This window comes from Rousettus aegyptiacus, unplaced genomic scaffold (genome assembly GCF_014176215.1).
Source record: "Rousettus aegyptiacus isolate mRouAeg1 unplaced genomic scaffold, mRouAeg1.p scaffold_m13_p_12, whole genome shotgun sequence".
Classification (NCBI taxonomy): domain Eukaryota; kingdom Metazoa; phylum Chordata; class Mammalia; order Chiroptera; family Pteropodidae; genus Rousettus; species Rousettus aegyptiacus.
In genome coordinates, this window is record NW_023416287.1 from 21,338,575 (window position 1) to 21,360,849 (window position 22,275).

The 22,275-nt window shown below is 51.0% G+C and overlaps 1 protein-coding gene across 1 annotated transcript; it reads right to left on the reverse strand.

Moving 5' to 3' along the window:
* Positions 1-9,856: 9,856 nt before the first annotated feature.
* SCRT2 (scratch family transcriptional repressor 2) lies at positions 9,857-21,525 on the reverse strand. The gene is made up of 2 exons (XM_016148890.2): positions 21,393-21,525; positions 9,857-10,647 (listed from the first exon to the last, which is right to left on the reverse strand). The coding sequence occupies exons 1-2, from the start codon at positions 21,523-21,525 to the stop codon at positions 9,857-9,859; spliced, it is 924 nt and encodes a 307-aa protein (XP_016004376.1).
* Between the last annotated feature and the right edge of the window lie 750 nt (positions 21,526-22,275).

Here is a 22,275-nt window from a genome sequence, read left to right on the forward strand (position 1 = left end):
AAGCAGATTGAGCAAAAGCAGGGAGGTGGGACAAGCATGTCTGGTTTGGTTATCCTTCTCCCCCTGGTTGGCATCTGCTGTGGGGAATGGATAGTTGCCCTCTCAGCTGGAGAACACTGGAGATGGTAAACACTGGATAGGGGTGCTGCTGCATGGACCAGTTACTGACCTTTTCTGAACCCTTACAAAATGGGGTAATGCTGCCCATCACTTAACATCATTATGAGTATGAATCGAGAGGATGCACATAGGTGCTGTGTGAATTGTGTAATACCCATTTCGCTGCTGAAGATGAGTTTTTCCGTGTTGGGTTTTAGTCTTTTGCAAACCTTAGAATGCTGAGGCCATGATGAATTTCATTTGAACCTTTCCCTTTCTTCAGTTCCTAAATATAACCCCCGTGAGCACATAAATCATACTTTGTTTCTGGAAATAGAATTGATACCCACTCCTCAACCTCAGAATTATTAAGAATTACATCAAGAGGGAATTTGTCCCTTCTAGAACCACTTCCTCATTACAGGAAGTAAGAAGAAGCAGGAGAACAGCTTCTGGAATGGAAAATGGAGATTTGACCTGAATCTTTCATCATAGCATGCCCAGTGAGGCATCCTCAAGTTCTATAAGTTAAGATACCCATGGTTCAACTCAAAATAGCTTAAACATTGAGAAGATGTATTTACCTCCGACGATATTTGAAGGTAGGTGTATCCATGGTTGGTAAAGAGGTAGTTGAACACTGTCATCAAAGCTGGAATCAACTGGAGGTGACTTCACTTGCATATCCGGTGGGAGGACCTGCCTGTCAAACAGAACACCTCCCTCTTATATCATCATCCCCTGTGTTTGGTTTTTATCCTCAGGCTTGCCCCTCATGGTCCCAAGATGACCGTTGTAGCTTCAAACAGCACATCACTGTACAAAAACTTTCGAAGGTAGAAGTTAGGATATCCCTTTGTGCCTCTTTTTAAGGGTAAAGATACCTTTACTAACCACTGCCTACCCTCCTACCCCCTTGCCCAGGAGCCTTTTCCTCATGTCTCACTGGCAGTTGTATCACATGTCTTTGCCTAACCCAGTCCCTGGCAAGCGGAGTGGAATTACCGTGATTGACTTAGCTCAATCAGTCAGCACTCAGCTCTGAGCTTAAGACTCTGAGCTTAAGTGCACTGAAGTTCATGGTCCCTGATCCTTGAATTGCACTGGCAAGGCCTGGTAGCTGCAACCTCGTTTTTCTCTGGGGAACCTCCCTTCCCTGCTCTCAGAACTGTGGTTGGTGGGGCCTGGGGGCAGTGATGAGGACGGACGACCTGACCAAGCCTGCCCAATGAGTAATTTCATTATATTGGCCTATCTGCCCCTAAAACAATGAGACAGATTTAAACCTCTTGGTGGTGTTAAAATGAGGTATCTTCCACTTGGTCTAATGAAAGTATGGAGCTGGCAGCTGGAGAAATTTAGGGATCTACGCCATATCCTTAAGTTTTAGTTTGGATTCTCCCAAAAGTAGACCCTGAGACAAGGACTCGTATGCAGGTAGTTTGGGAGATGGTCTAGTTACTATTGCTGTAAAACAAATGAGTCCAAAATTTAATGACATAAAACAACCATTTTATCATCCTCATAGATTCTGTGGGTTAAGAATTCAGACAGGGCACAGTGGGGACTGCTTGTCTCTTCTCTACAATGGCTGTGCCATCTGCTGGGAGATGATTCAACATCTGAGGGTGACTTGATGGCTGGGGTTGGAATCACCTGACGGTGACTTCACTTACATGTCTGGTGGGTGGTACTGCCTGTCAGCCAGAACACCTGCTGTTTAGCCTCTCTGGGTAGCTTCCTCATAGCATGATGGCTGGCTTTTAAGAGCGAATGTCCCAAGAGAACCTGGCGGAATCTTCATGGGCTTTTCCAGTCAAGTCTTGGAAGTCATATCACATAATTTCTGCAGCATTTCACTTGCAGGAGCTGTCACAAACCCCCATCCCCACCACCAAGCTCAAGGGAAGGGACAGAGACTCCGTGTCTTAATGGAAGGAGTAGCAAGGTTCTAAAATAGCTTGTTGTGGCCAGGAACACTAAAATCTTATATTCCCCTACCCCTACAATGTTCTAGCCTATTTCTACAGCTTGGTGTAGGGTTCTGCCATGTTGCTTGGTCCCATTCTCTCTGTTTCTTTTCCATCTCTTCTTTGTCTCCTCTATCGACCCCTAAATTCCTGTACTTACTATAGGCAGAAAGTTTGCAACTTTCTTCTGCAGCTTCAGTGCCTGCTGAACATTTCCTTGGAGTCTTGAGGCAGCTTTGCACTTAAACTGCTTCTCCTCCCAGTTACAGAATGACTTCCAATGCCAGCTGGGGCAACCTTTCTTTGTTCTTGTCTCAGCTTAGGCTACTATAATAAAATTCCATAGATTGGGTAGCTTAAATAACAAACATTTATTTCTCCCAGTTCTAGGGGCTGTAAGTCTAAGATCAAGACACCGGCAAATTTCATGTCTGGTGAGGGCCCACTTCCTAGTTCCTAGATGGTCCTTTTCTTGATGTATTCTCATATGGCGTAGGGGCGAGAGAGCTCTTTGAGGTCTCTTAATATAAGGGTGCTAACTCCATTCGTGAGAGTTCCACCCTCATAACCTAATCGCCTCCCGAACCCTATGCCAAAATACAACCACATTGGGGGGTAGGATTTCAACATATGAATTTTAAGGGGGGCACAACCATTCAGTCCAGAGCAATTCACATCCAGAAGAGAAAGAGAACCTCTGCCCCAGGGATCATGGAATTAAAGCTTTTCTCTTCAGTCCAATTGGGCTAGCTTGAGTCACAGGACCACTTGGGATTAATAACATTCTCCAAGGACTTGCTATGAGCTGAGCTGCTTAAACATGGGTGCTGGAACCTGTCACCTACTGGGATGACTGTAATTGGCTTAGAGGAGACCAAGCAGCCACATCCCAGGAGTCAACCTCTTCTGAGCCACCTGGATGGGTTAAGTGATGGGTGAATGTCTAAATAAATGGTAAGTTTGTTAATGAGGAAAAAGTGGAGCAAAGGCTTGGGTGTCAGTATCAGGTCTCCTTGTCTGGCTTTTGATTTCAGCCTAAGTTGTGGTGGGAAGTTTTGTGCAAGCCAGGACTCACCTATCACTGCCAGTTTCTCAGCCCAAGCTCCCTGTGCTTCCACATTTTTCATCCCCATGGAGCTCCATTCATACACAAGCACATCTCAGAGGTTTAGGGTGTTCACTGATGGAGACAGGAGCTGATGAGTAAAAGATAGTCTTCCATTGTCACAGATGGACAGTTGTGAGAGGCATTCCAGACTACGTGGGTCTTTCTGGACCCTTCTCAGAGACCAGAAGTAACGAGCCCCATTGCTACAGCAGTGACCTCACTAATGTACCCTCTGTCTCATTCTTCTTGCCCCCTCACTCATGCTTCCTGGGACCACCTCCCTAATAAACTGCCTGTATGCAAGTCTCTGACTGCTATTGGGGAACCAAAACTAAGACAAAGGGGGAATGTTGTGTGTCATCCGCAATAATATTGCACATTGCCTGAGTTAAAATTAAATCTTATTAGATGTACGACTGTTGTCCGGTCACCTGTCTGTGCCTCAGTTTCCTAACCTGCAAAATGGCCATAATAATGGAACCTAAGAGATGAGGTAGATAAAATCCTTAGAACAGTGCCCAGTACATTGTAACTTCTAAATAAATATTAGCTGTTTGATTACATTAATAATAGATCTTGAAGGTCTTTCTGTGTTTGCACTTCCAGACGAGTCCCAGTTTATTAGACAAGACTCTTGTTTGCAAGTGAAGAAAGCCAATGTGAATTAGCTTGATAAAAATGGGAACATTCGGCTACTCCCTTGAATTGGGTGTGGGGGTGAAGCTAGGGTAGCTGCTCCATAGTCACTAGGGGCATAGGCCCTTTCTATCTGTCTACTCCATTTTAGAGTAGGGTTTTCTCAGGGTCACCTTCTGGATTGTGGCTGAAGTGCCAGCGTGGAAGGAGGTGGAGAAATAGAAAGATAAAAGGATATGACCCCCTCCTTTTTAGATGCTGCCTCAGCAGTTCCATATAACATTTTCCCTCAATGTCATTAGCCAGTTTGGTCACATGGTCACCCCTGGCTGCAAGGGCACCTGGGATATATAGTCCTTATTCAATGAGGCCATATGCTCAGCTAAAATTGGAGTTGTCTCACTAAGGCAGGAGAGGATGGCGAATGATAAGTGGTTAGCAATCTGAGCCACAGCTCTCAGGTTATAGGTCTTATGACTCAGAGAGAGGGAGACAGAAAATTTCAAAGTTCTAGTCAGATGACCACATCTGAACTGATCAGCTATGGCCCTGAGGGTCAGAGACTTTTTTTTTTTAAAGTATAGTTGATTATGGCTTAAGTATATGTTGTTCATTAAAAAATAATTTTTGGTTATCTGCCATTGGATAGGCACTGTGCTAGACCCAGGGGACTTAATGATGAGCAAAAAGAGATTTCAGTCTCCGTCTCATGAAGCTTATAGTCTAGTGGGGGAGACAGAGAATGACCAAATAATTACACTGGTTAATGGAAAAGTATCCATTGACGGTAAGTGCTGAGAATGAAGAGCATGTGGTCCCTGAGGAAGTGACCACCCAGCTGGGAGATGAAGGATGGGAAGGCATTAACTAGTGAAGGGTGGTGGTGATGGCAGTGCAAATGGAGTATGTTACTGGTGGAGAGAACAGCTTATACAAATCCTCTGTGGCAGGAGGGAGCAAACTTGCTAAAAGAGGCAGCTGGAACTCAAAGAGCAAAGGGCACATGGTTGAAGATTGAGCTGGAGTGATGGAAAAAGCCTCCCAGGTAGGGCTTCAAAAGTCACCCTAAGCAGGTTCTACTTTTTTCACATATAGTAAGAAATCATTGAAGTGTTTTAAGCAGAGAAGGGGTGCAGGTGGGGTGTGTGGGGGGAGAGTGACATGATTAAATCTGCGTTTTTGAAAAGATCCCTGTGGCTGCTGTGGAGAGAGGAAGGGAGGTGGGGGAGGCAAATGGATCTAGGGAGACCAGTGAGAAGGCTGGTCCAGTTGTTCAGATAAGAAATGATGGTAGGTATGGACTAGGCTGGAGACTGAGAAAATACGAGAGGAAAATTAACAGAACCCGGTAATGGATTGGGTGATATGGTGAACGAGACAGAGGCAGGGGAGATGGCTTCTGGGTTTTGTGGCTACACAATTGGCTAGGTGCTGGTGCTATTCATGGAAATGGGAAACCCTGGAGGGGAACCCAATTGTGGCTTCAGACTTGGGCTGGTCGATGGGGCTTTTGGGATATCTTTGTGGAGATGGCCTACTGGTAGATATGGCTTTGCAGCTCAGAAAGGAGGTCAGAGTTGAAAACGTAAATTTATGAATCATCTGTGTGTGGGTGGAAATGGAAGCCATGGGTGTAATGGGATTGCTTCATGAGTATACAGTGAGAAGAGGAGAGTCTAGGAAAGAATGTTGCAAAACAAACTAGATCATAAGAAGGAACAGGAAATGGGTTCCTTCCTTCGGTATAGGAAGATGAGTCTGCAAAGTTGCTGGGTAGAGCAGCCAGACAGATAAGTGAACCAGAGTTGCATCATGGAAGTCTTTTCAGAAAACTGTGAAAAGCAGACTAGATTGATTTACTAATTGAGGTGCTCTGGGCTATAGGTAACAGAGACCTGATTCAACTGACTTAAAACAATAAAGATACTCCTGTCACATACCCTGAAGTTCAGAGGTAGCACACTTCTGGGTGGAACGCATTTCAGGGTGGATTTTTTCCTTGGCTCCCTGATGCCACAGGGATATGGGCTGTCATCAAGGCTGTGGGCTTCATGCTATTAACCAAGGCTGGTTCCCTTTCTGGTCACAAGATGACATGCTTCCTTGTTCATGTTCAGAGGGAAAAGAGACTTAGCTTCCTTTCTCTTAAGAGAGAGGAAGAAATAAAATTTCCCATTAGCTTCCAGCAAACCTCTCCTTAAGCCTCGTTGGCCAGAATTGAGTCATATACTCATTTCTGAACCTATGGGGAATGGGATTACTCTTTGATCAGTTAAGACCACCTAAGCCGATGTTCAGCCCCTAAATTGCATGGCTGCCAGTCAAGGAGGGAGAGATGGGATGGATGAGAGATCTATAACTGGGCTGGGTATAGTCAGTGGGTGCCCAGCATCCATTCCCATCTTCCTCTGAGGAGTTTTGCTTGTTGGAGAGTTAAAAACTACTTTACTCAGACTCCCTTGCAGCAAGAATACTGACAGTGAATTAGCTTCTGCCGGTAAGATGCGGTTCTGTGAGATGTGGATGGCAGAGTGAATAGGGGCCATTTTCTTATTGCTTTGTCTCTTGCTAAGGGCAAGACAGTCGTGGAGGCGCTAAGTTTTCCTGTAACAGTGGTCCGGTGTTGAGCCGCCAGCTTAGTGGGAGACGGGAGACAGTTACAGAAGCAGTGGCAGGGTCCTCCTCATCTCTGGATCACACCTCCAGGCTGTGTTGTTGAACTCAGTAGTTCCGGAGCAGTCTCCTGACTCCCCATCTGCTTGTGGAAGAGGTAGCAACTCCCCTAGTGGGCCAGTTTTGCAGCGATATTCTGGGGATCCCACTGAGGGCTCACCCCTTCAGCTCTTACAATAATTTTGTCAGCAGCCAATTCCCTATGTTAAGTACTTTCCATTTCAAAGGGAAGTAATACAGGGAATTAGATATTTATAAAATGCTGATCTGAGAGGGTTCTGTTCCTTGGACCTGAAATAAACATAATTGATGCCACAACTAGTCAGGAGCAGTGTGTATCCACAGAGGACTGTGTGCGGATAGCTAGGGAAGGCCATGTATGCCTGGGCTCCTAAAACCCCATTGGAGACTTTGTGGGCGCTTCCCCTACTGCTGTTATTGTTGGAGACACCTAGCGTACAGCTCAGGATGCAGTCGCTTGTTCACAGGTGTGTAAAGGAGAAAGCAGACAGGCACCAGGGCGAGGGTCTAAAAGTTGAGTACACTGCCTACAAACGGAGGCAACCTGAAAGGTGGCCCCAAGGGAGTTAGGTTCCAGTCTGCAGTTCTCACCCCTCAGCCTGTCATCCAGCCCTCAAAGCACAAAGGCCCCACCTCTCAGTGAGTCTATGTCGAGGGTTGTAATAAAGTAGCATGGTGTTGGTGGTCCATAGTGAAGTTTTTAGTAAGGCAAGGACAGACTTGGGTTTTGGAAGATTACCAAGACAGCTGGCACAGGGGATGATTGTTTGTCCAATATCTTCCTGAACACTTTTAGTGACAGGTAGCTTGAGCTCTAGGAGCAATTCACTGTTTTTGGACAACTTTTTTGCATTCATGCACTTGCTGCTTGTGTGACCAATAGGGCTGGCCAGAAACCCAGCCAGAGCAGTAAGGAATGGGGTAGGGAGAATATAGAGGTTGTGAATTGGCTGTCAAGGGACAAATCTGGCTCACATTTGTATTTGTTTGGGAGGTGCGATTAATTTGAATTGCAATTCTTTAGGACAAGATACATTCCTTCTTGGTAGTCACAAGCTCCACCATTCCCTAATGTCTTAAGGCAATCTGCTTTATTCACTTATGTTTTTAATCTAATTTTTGCATGCTTTGAGTTTGTACCCCCAGTATTTGAGGATTATTTAGGACTGGGGATGCCTGGGACCCTGTGGACGATGTCAGGGGATGCTGCATGTGTGCGACCCCTGGTGGCAGCTGCAGGCTGGTCAGGCTACAAGGAGGGAAATGGAATGGAAAAAATTCGGCTTCCTTTCAGATGCCCTCCTCCTACCCCCCTTTCCAATCACAAGGTCTAGAGGCACTGGTGAGTGGCCAAAGTCCCTTTAATATCCCTGAATTGCGTTACAAGTAATACTGCTGGAAGTGAGGAAGGATGGGGGTCTAGGGGTGGGGTGGGAGGAGACGGGGAGGAGGAGGGGGAGCGCCAAGCGCTCATACAAAATATGGCCAAAAGGCTTAGCATGCATGGAAAATTATTGCTGTCGGAAGTTCCTATTTACAGGGTCAACACCCTCCGTAATTGCTTCTACGACCCCTCTCCCTTCCCCCATCCCTGTGGCCTCCCTACATGGGTGGGCCTGGAGCTGAAAGGCCCCAGAGAAGTGCTTCTGCTCCAGGGGTCCCTCCAGTCTCCACCCTCATTTGTGGCTAGGGGTAGACGGGCAGGGTCGGAGAGTCCAGGACTCTGTCCCCCTAGCTGGGCACCTAGCAATGGGGCAGAGGCATGTGCTTAAAGCAGAGGGGGCCGGCCCGCGTGGAGGTGTGTGCTTCGGTTCTCGCCCAGGCATGCCAAAGCGCTGCAGGGGAGGTAGTGGCGGCCAACGAGGGGGCGGCTGACAGCCCCTGCCCCTCTGCCCAGGAGAGTTGCATAGATGTGGCCAGGAGGGAGCGCTCCTCTCAGGGAGCAAAGCGGGCCAGAGGCCCCAGCGGGGTCCGGGGCTCAGTCGGTCCCTGGAACCTGGGGTCCCTCGAGAAGAGGAATAAATAGGAAACAAATGAGGACGCTCCTCTCTCCGGTCTCCCTGGAATGGGAGTGGAAGGCTCAGGAGGGTGGGGACCTGCCCCATGACTGAACCTTCTGACACCTTTTGTCCTCCAGTTGAGGGTCAGCAGGCTATCCTCCCATTTTCATTCCCCTTTCCCCAAAGAGTTCAGGCTCTGATGAGGGTGGGGCTTCTTCACTCCCCAAGACGGGGATATATGTGGGGAGGGGGGGACAGCCCTCTATGGCCTTTGCTGTCCCTCTCCCTGCCTGGCTCCCTGACCTCCCAGTCCAGCTGGGGAAGCCAGACTGTCCCTGGGTGAGGCCAAGAGATTAAATAGAATAATAAATAGATAAATAAATAAATACACAAATAAATAGCTGGAGCGGCCCAGCTGGACAGGGAAAGGGCATTTGTGAGGTGCCCCAGACCTCCCCCAGCAGATAAGGAGGGGTACCTGTAGTCCTGGGAGTGGGGAAAGTGCTCAGAGAATCTGGGGAGAGGACAGCTTGAGGCTGGAAGCCCAGGCAAGGGCTGTCCTCTGGTGAGAGAGGCTACATTAGGGGGCAGGGCCTGACCTGCCCCCTCAAGTCTGCTCCAGGTCAGAAGAACTCAGAGGGGTGAGCGCTGCTAGGATGAGAGGGTCTGGAGAGAGCAGTAGGGGGTGGGGGTGGGTGAGAAAGCCTTCCCCACCCCCTACAGGCCTGAAGAGGGTGGGTAGTGGTGTGCGAATATCTGGATCTAAGGCTGAGATGTGGAGGGGATCAGTGCAGACACACACACAGGGAGACTCAGCGGAGGGGCCAGAGGGATGGTCTGGAGTTGGAATGTGGTCTGGGGGCTGCAGGGCCCGCGTTTGGGTGTGGATGGGAAAACCAAGGCAGGCGTTAGAGTCAAGGATAGGTTTGGGCCTTAGATTAGGGGCTCCCATAGAGAAATGGCTGGAGAGACTCAGCTGAAAAGTGAGGAAAGGTCTGATCGTTAGAAGGGGAGAGGTGCAGGGTCTGGGCGGGGGAAAATTCCGGCTTTAGGGCCCGGAAGAGGCGCGGACCTGGTGCCTGAGTTGGGAACCTTGAGGGCGAGGACAGGGGGTCAAGGTCCGAGTCTTGGTAGCCAGAAAAGACAATGTGGGTCGGGATGCGCTGGAAAAGACAGTGCGGGGCGCGAGTTGTGGATTTGGGGGCTGGAGAGAAAAGTTTCTGTTGGGAGAGGGAGGTCCCCATGGGGAGCGTGGGCAGGGAAACGCAGCTGGGGTTTGGGGAGGGCGCAGCTGGGGGTCTCGGGGCGCGTGGTGAGCGAGTTCCCGGCGCGGGGTCGCGGCAGGAGGCTCAGCTGGCGGGGCCAGATGGGGGTGGTGGGGGCGGCTCGGCCCCCTTGACGCAGGCGGCCTCGCAGTGCTTGTGGAGGTAGGACTTGAGCGCAAAGCTCTTGTCGCACTGGCGGCAGCGGTAGTGCTTGAAGGCCGAGTGCGTCTGCATGTGCGCGCGCAGATTGGAGCGGTCGGCGAAGGCCTTGCCGCAGTGCGCGCAGCCAAACGGCTTCTCGCCCGTGTGCGAGCGCATGTGGCCCTGCAGCAGCCAGGGCCGAGAGAAGGCCTTGCCGCACACGCCGCACTTGTGGCGCAGGTTGTGCGTGAGCACGTGCATTGCCAGCGCTGGCATGGACACGTAGGCCTTGCCGCATGTTGGGCACTTGCGCGCCAGCTGACTGTCCAGGCTGCGGTGCGTCTGCTTGTGGCGGCTCAGGTTCGACGACGTGGCGTAGGTCTTGCCGCACTCGGCGCACGCGTGCCGGTGTCCGCCGCCCGCTGGCGCCCCCGCGCGCCCCGCGCGTCCCCCGGCGCTCCCGGCGTCCCCTGCGACCCCCGCGTCCCCGCCGCCCCCTCCCCGCCGCCGCCGGGAGCGCCCGTCTGAGATGAAGAAGGCGTCCATGGAGTAGCTGTCGGTTACCGCCGCCTCCCCGCGAAAGTAGCGTGCGGACAGGCTGGACTGCGGGCTCTCGGGGTCGCTGTACTCCTCTGGCGGCGCCGGCGGGTAGGGGGGTTCGGCGGGCGCCAGCTCCAGGCCTGGCTTCTGGTCGGCATCGTAGCTGCTGGGGGGCAGGCAGTGCGGGGCATAACCTGGAGGGGCGTGAAAGGAAAGGGAGGAAGATGAGCCTCTGAGGAGGGCTTCTCCCTTGGGACAAGTCACTCCTCAGGCCCTCCAGCTCCGCGTTCCGTGGCTGCTCTTGGAAGGTGATGGCTGTTGGTAAGACAGTGATCACTGTCTGGCACCTCTGCTCTTGGTGTCAGGCTGCCTGAGTTCATATCCTTCCTGCAAGGGCTGCAGTGAAAATACCCAACCCCACCCTCGTGGAGCACGGTGCCTCCCATGGTTTTACTGGCTTTGTGTTCATTAGCTTCTTAAGTGTTTACATTCACTCAGTGAAGGCATTATTACACCAACTTTGCTGCAAGTAGAGAAACTGAGGCACATATAGCCTAAACTCACAGCTAGTAAGTGATGGAGCCAGGATTCGAACTTCACAGACTGATGCCAAAGGCCACGCTTTCTTTATTTCCACATTATTCTGCCATTCCAGTCCTATAACGTTTCTGAATTTCAGTTTCCTCATCTGCAAAATGGAACTTATAATTGGACACTCCTTCCCAGGGTCTTTGGAAGGGCTGGGTCAAGTGATGAAAAGAACCACGTATTAAGCACTTGCTGTGCACCAGTCTCTGCCCCAGTTCTTTACACGTTAACTCATTTAGCATGTTAACTCATTTAACCATCACAGACCCTACAAAGTAGATACTATTATAATCCCCATTTTACACGTAAGGAAATTGAGAGAGAAAGGGAGCACACAGTAATTACTATATAAACGTTAGCTATTGTAATTATGTTTTTTACTTGCTTGAAAAAGTGAGTCCACTGAAGATTATTTAATTGTCTGCCTCCCCAACCAGACTGTGAGCTTTTCAGGGCTGGATCTGTGTGCCCAGCGTGTGCCTGGCTCAAAGAGGTGTGTGATGAATAGATGTTGCATAAATGAATTACAATCCTGTTAGACCCACCCCCCAGGGGTGCTGGAGGATTTAAGAGGTCAAGTGTGTAGCATATAATAGGTGCTCCAGGAAAGAGGCTTCCTTGTACTTGCTCTAGAGCTACTTTGCTCCCTGCTCCACTAGATGTCTTCTGATGTCCCCCTGTGAGAATTTACCTTTCCCTCCTCCTCCCTTCTCTGTAGAGTAGGACCAGAAATCCTGTTCATCTTGGGTTCGAGTGATTGGTAGGTTTGCAGGCTGGGGCTCTCCCAGGGGATTTCACAGGGATTTCCTAAAAGCAGGAGACACCCTGATTTATCTCTGCCTCCCAGGGCCTAGCGTGGTCCTAGCACCCTCCCTGAGGACCCTAGGCCCTGGGTTCCCAGGAGAGTTTCTGGCAGCTGGGCACTAATTATCAACCTGGTACTAAATTACCAAGTGTTTCCATTGTCCTTTGATTCCAGAGAACAAAGGAGGTTAGGGCCCCTTTGCCTCTAATCTGGCACTTAGGATAGTCATAGAGTGAAGTCTGTGCTGACTGTCTGCCAACCCTGAAGGGAGGGTGTGCCCTTATTTTTCCCTCTGTCCCTTCAGCTGCCCACACAGGACCCTCTGCGCACAGATGTGATTGAGGATGTCATTGTGGAGGGAGGAGCTCTGTGGTCAGATGCAGAGAGAGCAGTGGTGGCGACGGTTGTTTAATTGGAGAGGGAGTGCCCAGCCTCTCAGCATCCCATTCCTTTCCTCTTCTATACCTTCTGTCTGTAGGCTCCCCCACCTCCCACTCCAGGAATTAGGCCTGGTGCTCAGGCCCCCAAACATTCAGGGAGTTTCAGACATTTAAATACCTGTTGGACACTTCCAGACCCCCTTCTTCTCCTTCAGTATTTCTTCCCTTTGTAATTACTGATGATAATAATAACTAATATTTATTAAGCACTTCCTATTTGCCAGGCTCTGGGCTAAGTGTTTCACTTCCATCACCTCATAAATCATCACAAAAATCCTTGTATTATAGATAAGGAAACCAAGGTACAGAGTGATAATGGTACTTGCTTAAAGGAGTGGAACTCACTGCACCGGTCCCCTTATTTTCCATACATTAGGAGGTTCCAGAGGAAGGGGCTGTGGTTGGATTGTTCACTTCTTATAACCAGTGCCCAAGCTAGTGGACATTCAATAAGTATTTGTGAAATGGGTGATAAAGATGTGCCATGCCAACTCAGCAGAGTCTGAGTCTGGAACATGCCATTCTGTCTGCCTGGTTTTGGGATGACTCGATTCCCAACATAGATTCTAGTTGGGTGACCTTGAACAAGTCATACATCTTTCTGGACCTTAGGTCCTTTCTCGGGATATGGGGACAGAAAACAATCTATTTGGAGGGGGTCGTATGACCAGTGTCTTGCATGTTATATTATGAAGGAAGGATAGCATATTGATTAAGTGCACACTTTGGTACCAGGCTGCCTGAGTTGCTCAACCCAGCTTTACTATACCCCGCTGTGTGATCTTGGACAAACTACTTAACCTCTCTGTGCCTCCATTTCCCTAGCTGTAAAATGAGGGATAATAAAAGCAGCTAATTCATATGGTTACAATAAGGAATGCATAACCAAACAAACAATAACCAGCATTCCTAGAGCTCTTGTGTGTCAGAGACTATTTTAAGGGCTTTATACACACAAATGCATTCTACCCTCATGACTCTTAAGGTTGGTACCATCTTACAGATGTGGAAACTGAGACACAGTAACATGCTCAGGGTCACACAGTAACTTAGTGTCAGGATTCCAACCCAGTGCCTGGCATATTGTAAACCCATAATATAATTGACCATTATTTTTAAGTAATAACAATAAGCTCCCCAGATGGGTTTCTGTGCTGCAGTTTTCTTGGTGTCTGCCTGGACATATCTTGCTTCTCTTCTCTGTTTCCTCACCCAGGATGTGTAATTTCTACCTTCTGGTGAGAAAACTTCTAGCACATAGTAGAAGCTCAATGAACCAAGCAGTCCTCACCCAGCTGGGCACTCTCTCTCTGCAGTGCCCTCTCGTGGCAGCCTGCAGCACTGCAACACCTTACTCCTGTCTCTGGTAGGCTCTTTATACAGAAATAGGGGTGCCTCAAACAAAAGTTCCTCAACTGCCTAGGGATAGATGCAGAATGGACTTTGGGATAGGATTGTGGGGCGAGACCTGGTGCTCAGAAGCTGTGGAGTTTGGGGGTGGGGTGGGATGGGGTGGGGATGTTAGGTGGTTCTAACTTGCTTTGTGACCTGGGCCAGGTTGCTTAACCTCTCTGGACTTGGTCTGTAAGGATGAAGGTTAACCGGGGTGCTCTAGCAACCCCTTCTGCCTGGTGCTGAATAGATCCCTCAGTGATGCCCATTGCCTTGTCGCCTACCCTCCATCAACTCCATCTCATTCTCCTCAGATCCATAGACCTGTCCCTAATTATATGACCTCAGGCAAGCTATTTTACCTTTTTCTGCTACATCCGTATAAGGAAGTTTATAATAGGATTGAATGAATTAATGCATTAAAGTCCTTAGTACATGCCTAGCACACTATTATTATTAACAATAATAGCCTCTCGAGCTGCTATTATTATTGTCATTATTATTATCCCTTAATTTCTTGGTGATATCTTCTAAGCTGCCAGAATAGAAGGAGACTCAGGCTGCTGTGTGGCCTTGAGCAAAGCACGCTACCCCTCTGGGCTTGGATCCTGAAGAATCCTTTAGGGCACTGTAAGTTGTGCTCTAACTACGTACATGGAACCCAAATCGGTTTTGGGTGCCTTCCTCTGCCCCATAGATGACTATAGAATGCTGAGCTAGCTGTCCCTTTGCTGATAGTGTGAGAAAGGGCTCTCTTGTTTGTGTTTGATTAGAGGTCAGGAGGCCTGGGACCCAAAGAGAAGTGACTTGGCTTTCATCTTATCCCTTATAACCTCAGGCAAGTCATGCAGCCTTTCTGGGTTCAAATCCCCCATTTGAGGGAGAGGGACCAGAGCCACCCCTGACACATGGGGCTGTGGGGAAGGCTCAGAAACACTCCGGAGATGTGGAGATGTCGTGCTCATGTAACCTGAGAATGACTTCTTGTTTTCCCTGCCCAAGAGTCTCGATAGTTTAGATTGGAGATCCCGAATCCATTTAAAAAAAAAAGAAAAAATCTTGCACCCAAAAGAGTGGTGTGAAGGGAATTTTACGAGAATTAAGGTGCTGGGCCCTGTGCAGACACTGTCTCATCCAACTCTCTGACCCCTTGGGGTAGGAGAATCTCTAACAAGTACTGCTAGGACTGCTGCAGCTTCCAGCTCCCGTTGAGCCAGGCCCTGTGCACCAGAGAGATGGGGAGAGGATTTGCCCAAGGTCACTAGAGGAGGAGTTAGGTCTGAAACCATACAAAGCCTATGTTTTTCCCAAAATCCCTGGGTGGGGCATGTAGACCTGCTGGGGGTGGAAAGATTATCAGTGGTGGGGGAAGGGGGTGGTGGTTTTCTTCAAATAACATCCCTCAGTTGGCCCGTGCATGATGGGATGATGGATGTTGGGGGTGGGGAGAAGCTATTGTTCCAGAAAATGCTCCAGCCCCTTGTAAATTTTTGTAAATAATAATAAAAGGAACAACTAACACTTATTAAGCATATACTGTGTACAAGGTACCCTTCTCGGTGATTTATGCACATTAGCTCATACCTTAGGGAATGTGATGGTCACTTCTTCTGGTGGCCTAGTTATACAGAAGTTGAGGTCCAGAGAGGGGCCTTCACCCACCTCAGGTCACAGAGCAAGTTCACGTTAGAGTGAGGCTGGCCTCCTGCCTCCCTGTCTGGGGCTCCTTTTCTTAGTCTCTCCCAGATTCCCAGGGTCCCAAACTTCCTCCAGGGAATTTCCAGCCCCAGTCCCACTTGCCTTTTGAGAGATGGGCAAAAAAAGAGAGGGGCCAGGTGGTGGGCCAGCTTCCCAAATGGCCCACTTTCCTGAGGAGGGCCCAGCCCTGCTTGGTGGTGGGGGCTGGAGGGGCAGCTGCCTGGGTATATTTAGAGCTGCTTCTTGCTGTGCCAGGGCCTCGGGCCTTGAGAATCAGCTCCAGCCAGCTGAGCAGAAAGCCAGGTCTGTCAGCAGCAAAGTGGGATAAAAATAGTTTCTCCTGTCTGCTCACAGAGCTGGGCAAAGGGGCTGGTACCTCCCCCTCCCCTTATTATAGCATCTTTGTTAGCAGTTCCCTGGGCACTGGACCAGAAATGGCACCTACCTCCTCCAAGGGCTTGGCAGCTGGTACACCTGCCCACTGGGGAGGGAGGTGCTCTGAGTCGGGATAAACAGAGGCAGAATGAAGTCTGGTCCAATGTGACCAGGGCTGTAGAATGTAGGGCTCATGACCTCTGACCCAGACACAGAGAGTGTCTAGAGGATTCCAGGGCCCCTCCCCACCATTCCCACCTCCTGAAATCCCCCATATTCTGGTTTTTCCTGATTGTGACCCAGTTCCTGTGGCCCACAGGGAGGCTCACAGCTCTGCAGGAATCAATAGGAAATGTTTTTCAAGGGGTGTGGAGATAGGCGTGGGTGGCCAAGGTCTTGAATCGCCCAGCACTGGTTGGTGGCGCAGCCTCCTGCTCCCTCAGGGATTCTCTGACAGGCCCTTTCTGGGCTTCCTTCTGGAGACCTGGTATCTTACGCAATGCGTGCCATCTCCACAGGACTCCTGCTTCCCTCGCTACCCTCTCTGCCCCAGAAAGGTGCAATCAGAGGGCCCATTCCAATCTCCCTTCCTGCCCAAAAGCTGGTAGCAGACACTTTCATCCAGGGGAGATCATTGCTGGGAAGGAGGCCAGGAGTTCTGGGGCCTCATCTTTCTCAGCAGTGCCCCTTACATGCTCCCCAGAGGCCTTCGGGCTGTGGGGGTCCCTAGAACATGTGGATGATGCACCCAACAGAGAGGTGTGACAGGGTCCACATTTATGCTCTTGTGGCCTCAGGCAAGTCACGGGCCCTCTTTGACTTCAGGTTTGCCACTGTAGGTCAGAGATAATCCTCCCGTGCACTCACTGCCCTTTGCCCAGTGTGTGTGTGTGTGCACGTGTGCACGTGCACATATGTGTGCGTGCATGGTGAGTCTTTAGGATGTATAAATTTCTGTGCTGACAAAGGGACTTGATTACTCTCCAGCCTCCCTCAGGAACCACAAATTAAGACTGCCAAAAATTGGGTGTTCAGCTCAGGACCCTTGTCCGCTTTGTGACCCCAAGCTTTAGGTGAGGCCATGGGCCCCATATCCTTCATGGGCCCCGTTATTCCATACTCCCACTGACAGGTTCTTAGGAAAAGCAGATTTCTGGGTCCCTAGTAAGTCAGGGCTGAAAGCGATAAAGTTCAACTACTTGACTTCATGACCGTGAAACTGAGGCTAGGGTTAGGGGAGATAAATCCAAAACCACAGAGAAAGCTAATGGCGGGTCTATGACTTGAACCTAGTCAACCTTGAGACTTGACCTGAACATGACCTTGAACTAAAAATTAGATCTGGATTTTGATCCTGCACCTTGCACATTGACCTGGACCTGATCCTGGGCATTGAAACGTGAACTTGGACGTAGATTTGTTGTGAATTTTGGACTGGACCTATAACCTCAGACATTGACCTTAGACCTAGACCTTGGACCTGGTCCTAGACCTAAGGTTGGATATGGACATTGGACCTGGACCTCAGATCTGGACTTGAGGTTTGGACATTGGACCTGGACTTAGACCTAGACCTCTGACATTTCTCTAACCTAGACCTTGGACCTGGACTTAGACCTAGACCTCTGACATTTCTCTAACCTAGACCTTGGACCTGGACCCAAGACTGAGATACCAAGGAAAGTAGTAGTTAAATAAGACTCAGATGGACTTGGTTCTGTGTCCTTGGGCACCTCCCCAGTCTTCTGTAGGCTCTCTCTGCCAAGGGATTGGGGCAGCTCTTTTACATCCCTCTTCCCAGATGGACTTTCTTAGGTGTGGGGTGGATGCGTTGGGGACTTTTCAGCTGGGCTTCCGTGCCTGGCCTGGAGCCACTTCCCTGCACCATCAGAGGGAGTAAGAAGTGGGAGCTGGTATAATGTGGTCAACTAGATAAGCCAATGGGCAGAAGAAGTAGAGTGCTTCCTCGGCATGCTAGCAGGGGAGGCTTAATGCAGCTGTGCAAGGCAGACTACTGTGTTATTGGATTGGCATTGATCCCTCATCTGCATGGGTTGTGGGTCAGATGCACTCCAAAGGAGTAGGGGGACAAGACTGGGGAGGGGTGCAGAAGACGAGGAACCTGGGGCCCAGCAGGAGTTTAGAGTTAGGGCATGAGGGAGGTAGATACTCAGCTGGGGTCCATAGAGACCACTGCTGTGCAGAGGTATGGGCAGCAGTCTTTTCTGGAATGGCGAGAGTCCTCAGCATCACCTAGGATTGGGGCCTAAGGCTGTGAAGGGGTGGGTTTCTGAGAGGGTTAGGAAAATATGAGTTGGCAAGTCACCCAGAGACTGGATCTGTGCTCAGAATCACCCAGGGGAGAGGAGGTGAAGGGAAGGCTCCACAGAGGCAGAAAACAGTGGAAGAGTGAGGAGCAGAACAGGAGAAGAGAGGTATTGTATTGGAGAGGACGGTGAAATTAGATCTGGTCTCCCTTCTTTGGGAGCTCTGCAGAGGGACCTGGAGGTTAACTCATTTGGGGGTCTTCCCCTCCCCTATTTATAGGTTCTGTGAGTTCTAGGGAAGCCTGGAATCCAAACACACCTGCTATACCCTCTGTTCAGCCCAAGAAGGGAGTAGGGAGGCAAAGGAGAGCATTGCTCTCTCCCCTCCCCACCCCTCCGTGTGTGTGTGTGTGTGTGTGTGTGTGTGTGTGTGTGTGTGTGTGTGTGGAGGAGGAGAAAAAGGAATCCTCTAGGAATTCTCTAGCACTCCCAGGCATTCCCCGAGCTAGGGGTACACTTTCGTTTGGAGTATTGCATCTTCATCAGTTAGGAGCCTGTGGTTCTCCTGACCTCCACATTCAGAGGCTCCCTCTCTGCCTCCCTCCCTAGATTCCCCTCCCACCAGCCTCCTCCTGACCCCTGCGGCCCTTGCTGCAAGAATGGCTTGTAAGAGGATCTTTCTAATAACTGGAACTATCTCCAGCCCCAGGCCCTCCCCCTCCTTTCCTTCCCCCCTCTCTCTCTCTCTCCCTCTCCCTCCCTTTTCCCTCCCTCCTTCCCTCCCTCACTCTCCTCACTTCCCCCCCTCCTCTTTTTCTCCTTGTTTACCCAGCACACTTACACACGCTGGGAGAGAAAAACGTCAAGCTCAGCAATTTTTCACACTTCCCTCAAACACTCAGCAAGGTTATTTCCGGCAGAGCGGAGACAACAGACCACTAGGAGCCAGTAGGCTCTCTGAGGACCCCCAGAACCCTTACCTCCCCCACCCCCTTGGAGTGAGGGAGTCCTTACTGCCCAGTCTGGCCACACCCCAGAAATGGGAGAGGCCTCTGAAAACAGGACAAGGCAGACTGTATTTCCCAGCCATACCCAGCATGAAAGGTCATCCCCTGGTCTCTGGCACTAACCATTTACTGCAGATACTGCCGAGGTGGCCAAGGTGAGATTGCCTGTCCTTACCATGGGGCAGTCTGCAGAGACTGAAGCCAAGGAAAATGCATGGTCTCAGAATCTCTGCCTCCCTTAGCCAGGCAGCATCAGACGTTACATAGCGCTTTGCAGGATCCTGCCAGTGGCCCCTTGCATTCTATTAGACCCTCATCTGGACATCTCCAGTGCCTCTCACCTCACACTTGACCTTCACAGAAGCTGAACTAAGAAGGATACTTAGTTCATGCTAGCCAAATCCTACTGCTGGGGAGGTGAAGGACCGGAGAAGGGAAGACATTTGCCCATGGTCACACAGTGAGTCAGAGATCTAGAGCCCAGGTCTCCTAGAGTTCCAGGGCAGACTATCGGGATAGCTTTGAGATTCCCTGGAGGCCAGGGAGCTGGTCTGGAGGCCTTTGGGGGAAAGGGCCAAAGACAGGGATGGCTCTAGGGTGTCAAATCTGGTAGAACCTCTGCAGGAACACCCTTGCTGTTGGCTTTACTCTGACTCTGCCCCCAACCATTCACTCAGGGGCTCTTTAAAGCATTTTTTTTTTTTTGGACTGAATTCAAAGCACTCCTGCCTCTCTTGTGAGGAACAACCTGCAGTTTTGGCTGTGTGTGCGAAATTCTCTGGGTTTCTCCAGGATTCCTCAGCTGGCCTGGGGACAGGACCAAGGGTGCCTCAGGGTGTAGGAGCCCAGAGCTTTGTGTCAGTCCCCCAAGGAATTCACATCACAGTCTTGCAGGCATATCAGTTTCTACTCAGCTCTCAGCCCACACACTCCCCAGCCCTGGCATGGCCCCAGGCCCACCCTCTGTCCTGCCAGCACTCAGTGAAGCCCAGCCATGTTCCTGGGCTTCCGTCTTGGACCCCAAGAGGCCCTGGGATCAAGAAAAGAGGACAGTAGAATAAGGGGCATATGGGCAAAAAGAAAGGGTGTTTGTTCTTTTGGGGATCTGGGTGAGGCCAGGTGCTATAGTTCTATCCCTGATCACTTCCTAATTTCTTTGACCTTGATGAGGTCATAAAGCCCTTTTCCCAGTGCCCTCTTGCTACCTGGCTTGGCAGAGTGATGGAATGTAAGAGAAGTGCTTGGAAATACCTGAGGCAGGAGCTCCCACCCTCCCGGGCTCCTGCTTTTGCCATTTCAACTCCCCCCTCATTCTCAGCCCTTTCTTCTCTCCTTTTCCTCTCCTCTTCCTCTCTCTCTCTCCACCCCCCACCCCCACCAAAGCTGATGCCACATGTGATATCAGATTTGTTATTACCAAAGGGACACCCCATTTCCATACGCCTGTCCTGGTGGGGGTCATCGGATGAAAACCCTTTTGTGATCCCCTTGATGGGGGATGAGGTCCATAGAAGCAGCCTCAGATTCTTCCCCACACCTTCCAGGGATCAGCCCTTTCTAGGCCTGAATGACCTCTCTTGTCCCCAAACCCTTGCCACTGCAAGAACTTGCTCTGAGAAGAGATGGAGTGTGTTGGGGGTGGGGGACTTAGTAGGAGCAGCAGGCTCTCAGGTAGGTGAGAAGCTGGAGTAGGGAAGGAGTGCAGCCCAGGGAAGCAGGAGCCACTTTGGGGGAACCCCTGCTAGAAATCCCCTCTTTCTCACAGTCTCCAGGACAGGCCCAGCCTTTGGCAGGCATGTGGCTGAGGGTAACAAAAGAGTTGCTGAGAGAAGGGGCCTGAGAACACTTGTCTGGCATCGCCAGAGGGAGCAGGTTTGAAGGGAAGGAGGGTGCCCCCAGCTACCCCTAAGGAGCCAACCCCATCTCCCCAGAGACTTGTAGTTCAGGCCCTGCTTACCTTCCCCACCAGAAAAACACACTCAGACAACCGGCCTCCTTCACCCAACTGGAGAGAGGGGACCCTCAGACTGCCTGGTGCATTAAGACCCCGGCATTAGCCCTTCATGGGATCACCTCTCTCTCCATCCTCTCAACACCCCTCACTCCAGCCCCGTTCTAGGGCCACAACTTTCAAAGTCGGGTTGGTGCGTAGCTTCGGGTTGGGCAAACCCTGCGACTTTCTCTTTGTAGGGACCTAGCCCCCGCCCCGCCGGCCCAGCCCTCAGAAGGCTGGGGAGGCGTACACCGCCAGGGAAGTCTCTTCCCGGGGTTCCCTGCCTTGCGCACCCCCCCTCGCGGGCCCGAGTTAGGGAGGGCCCGAACCCTCGCTTTCCCCCTCCCCTCCCCCGCCCGCCGAGTCCCACTCACCGTTGTCCCCGGGTGGCCCCCGGGTGCCAGGCAGCACGTAGGCGGTCTCCAAGGGGTGGTAAGTGGGGGCCGGCACCCCGCTGCACTGAAAGCCGTCCCCTTTGATCTTCTTTACCAGGAAGGAACGTGGCATGGTGCGACCGGCGGGGGGCTCGGCGGGGGCACTTGCGTGGGGCCCCGGTGGGGGGAGGCGGCCAGCCGGGAGCGATTGGCTGTCTACGCAGGGTTTCAGCACTGGACAGCTCCCAGCGGGCGGGCGGCGGAGCTGAGCCGGCCCCGGTGGCGGCCCGGGCTCGGGCTCCGGCTCCCCGCTCGGGCTTGGCGGCGGCGGCGTGCAGACAGGCGATCTCTGGAGCTGTGCTCAGCACTCCGGCTGCCGGCTTTATATGGGACGCAGGCTGGAGGAGATCAGGTGGTCCCCTAGCAATGGAACTGTTCAGCGCTCTAATCCATCAAATGTCCCCCAGGACAATCGCTTCGCACACGTTCCCCTGAACCAGCGGCGGTGGGGGCAGGCCAGGCGCAGAGAGCGGCGGGCAGGCAGGAGGGGAGAAAGTGAGGGCGAGAAAGGCACAGAGATAGCGAGAGACAGAGAAAGAGGAGTGTGTATGGGGGATGGGGTGGGGGCAAGAGAGAGCGCGAGGAGAGATGAGATACACCGAGAAAGACAGACAGAGACATGCAGAGAGAGACACACACACTGAAAGAGGTAGAAATAGAAACGGAGACCGAGATAAAGACAAAAAGACACGAGAGAAACAGAGAAGAAAGAGATGGAGAGAAGTAGCAACATATACTCACACACCAATGGGAAGCAAAAAGAGATCCAGAGGCACAAAAAGAAAGCTCCGCAGCGATGCAAAGAAAGGAAAAGAAAAGTGCA

What these genes read in the sequence shown, in the direction of transcription:
- SCRT2 (XM_016148890.2), bottom strand. Translation starts at nt 21,525, where the DNA reads ATGCCACGTTCCTTCCTGGTAAAGAAGATCAAAGGGGACGGCTTTCAG. An exon ending in GGGGCCACCCGGGGACAACG is followed by an intron (nt 10,648 to 21,392) that starts GTGAGTGGGACT and finishes ACGCCCCTCCAG; the next exon opens with GTTATGCCCCGCACTGCCTG.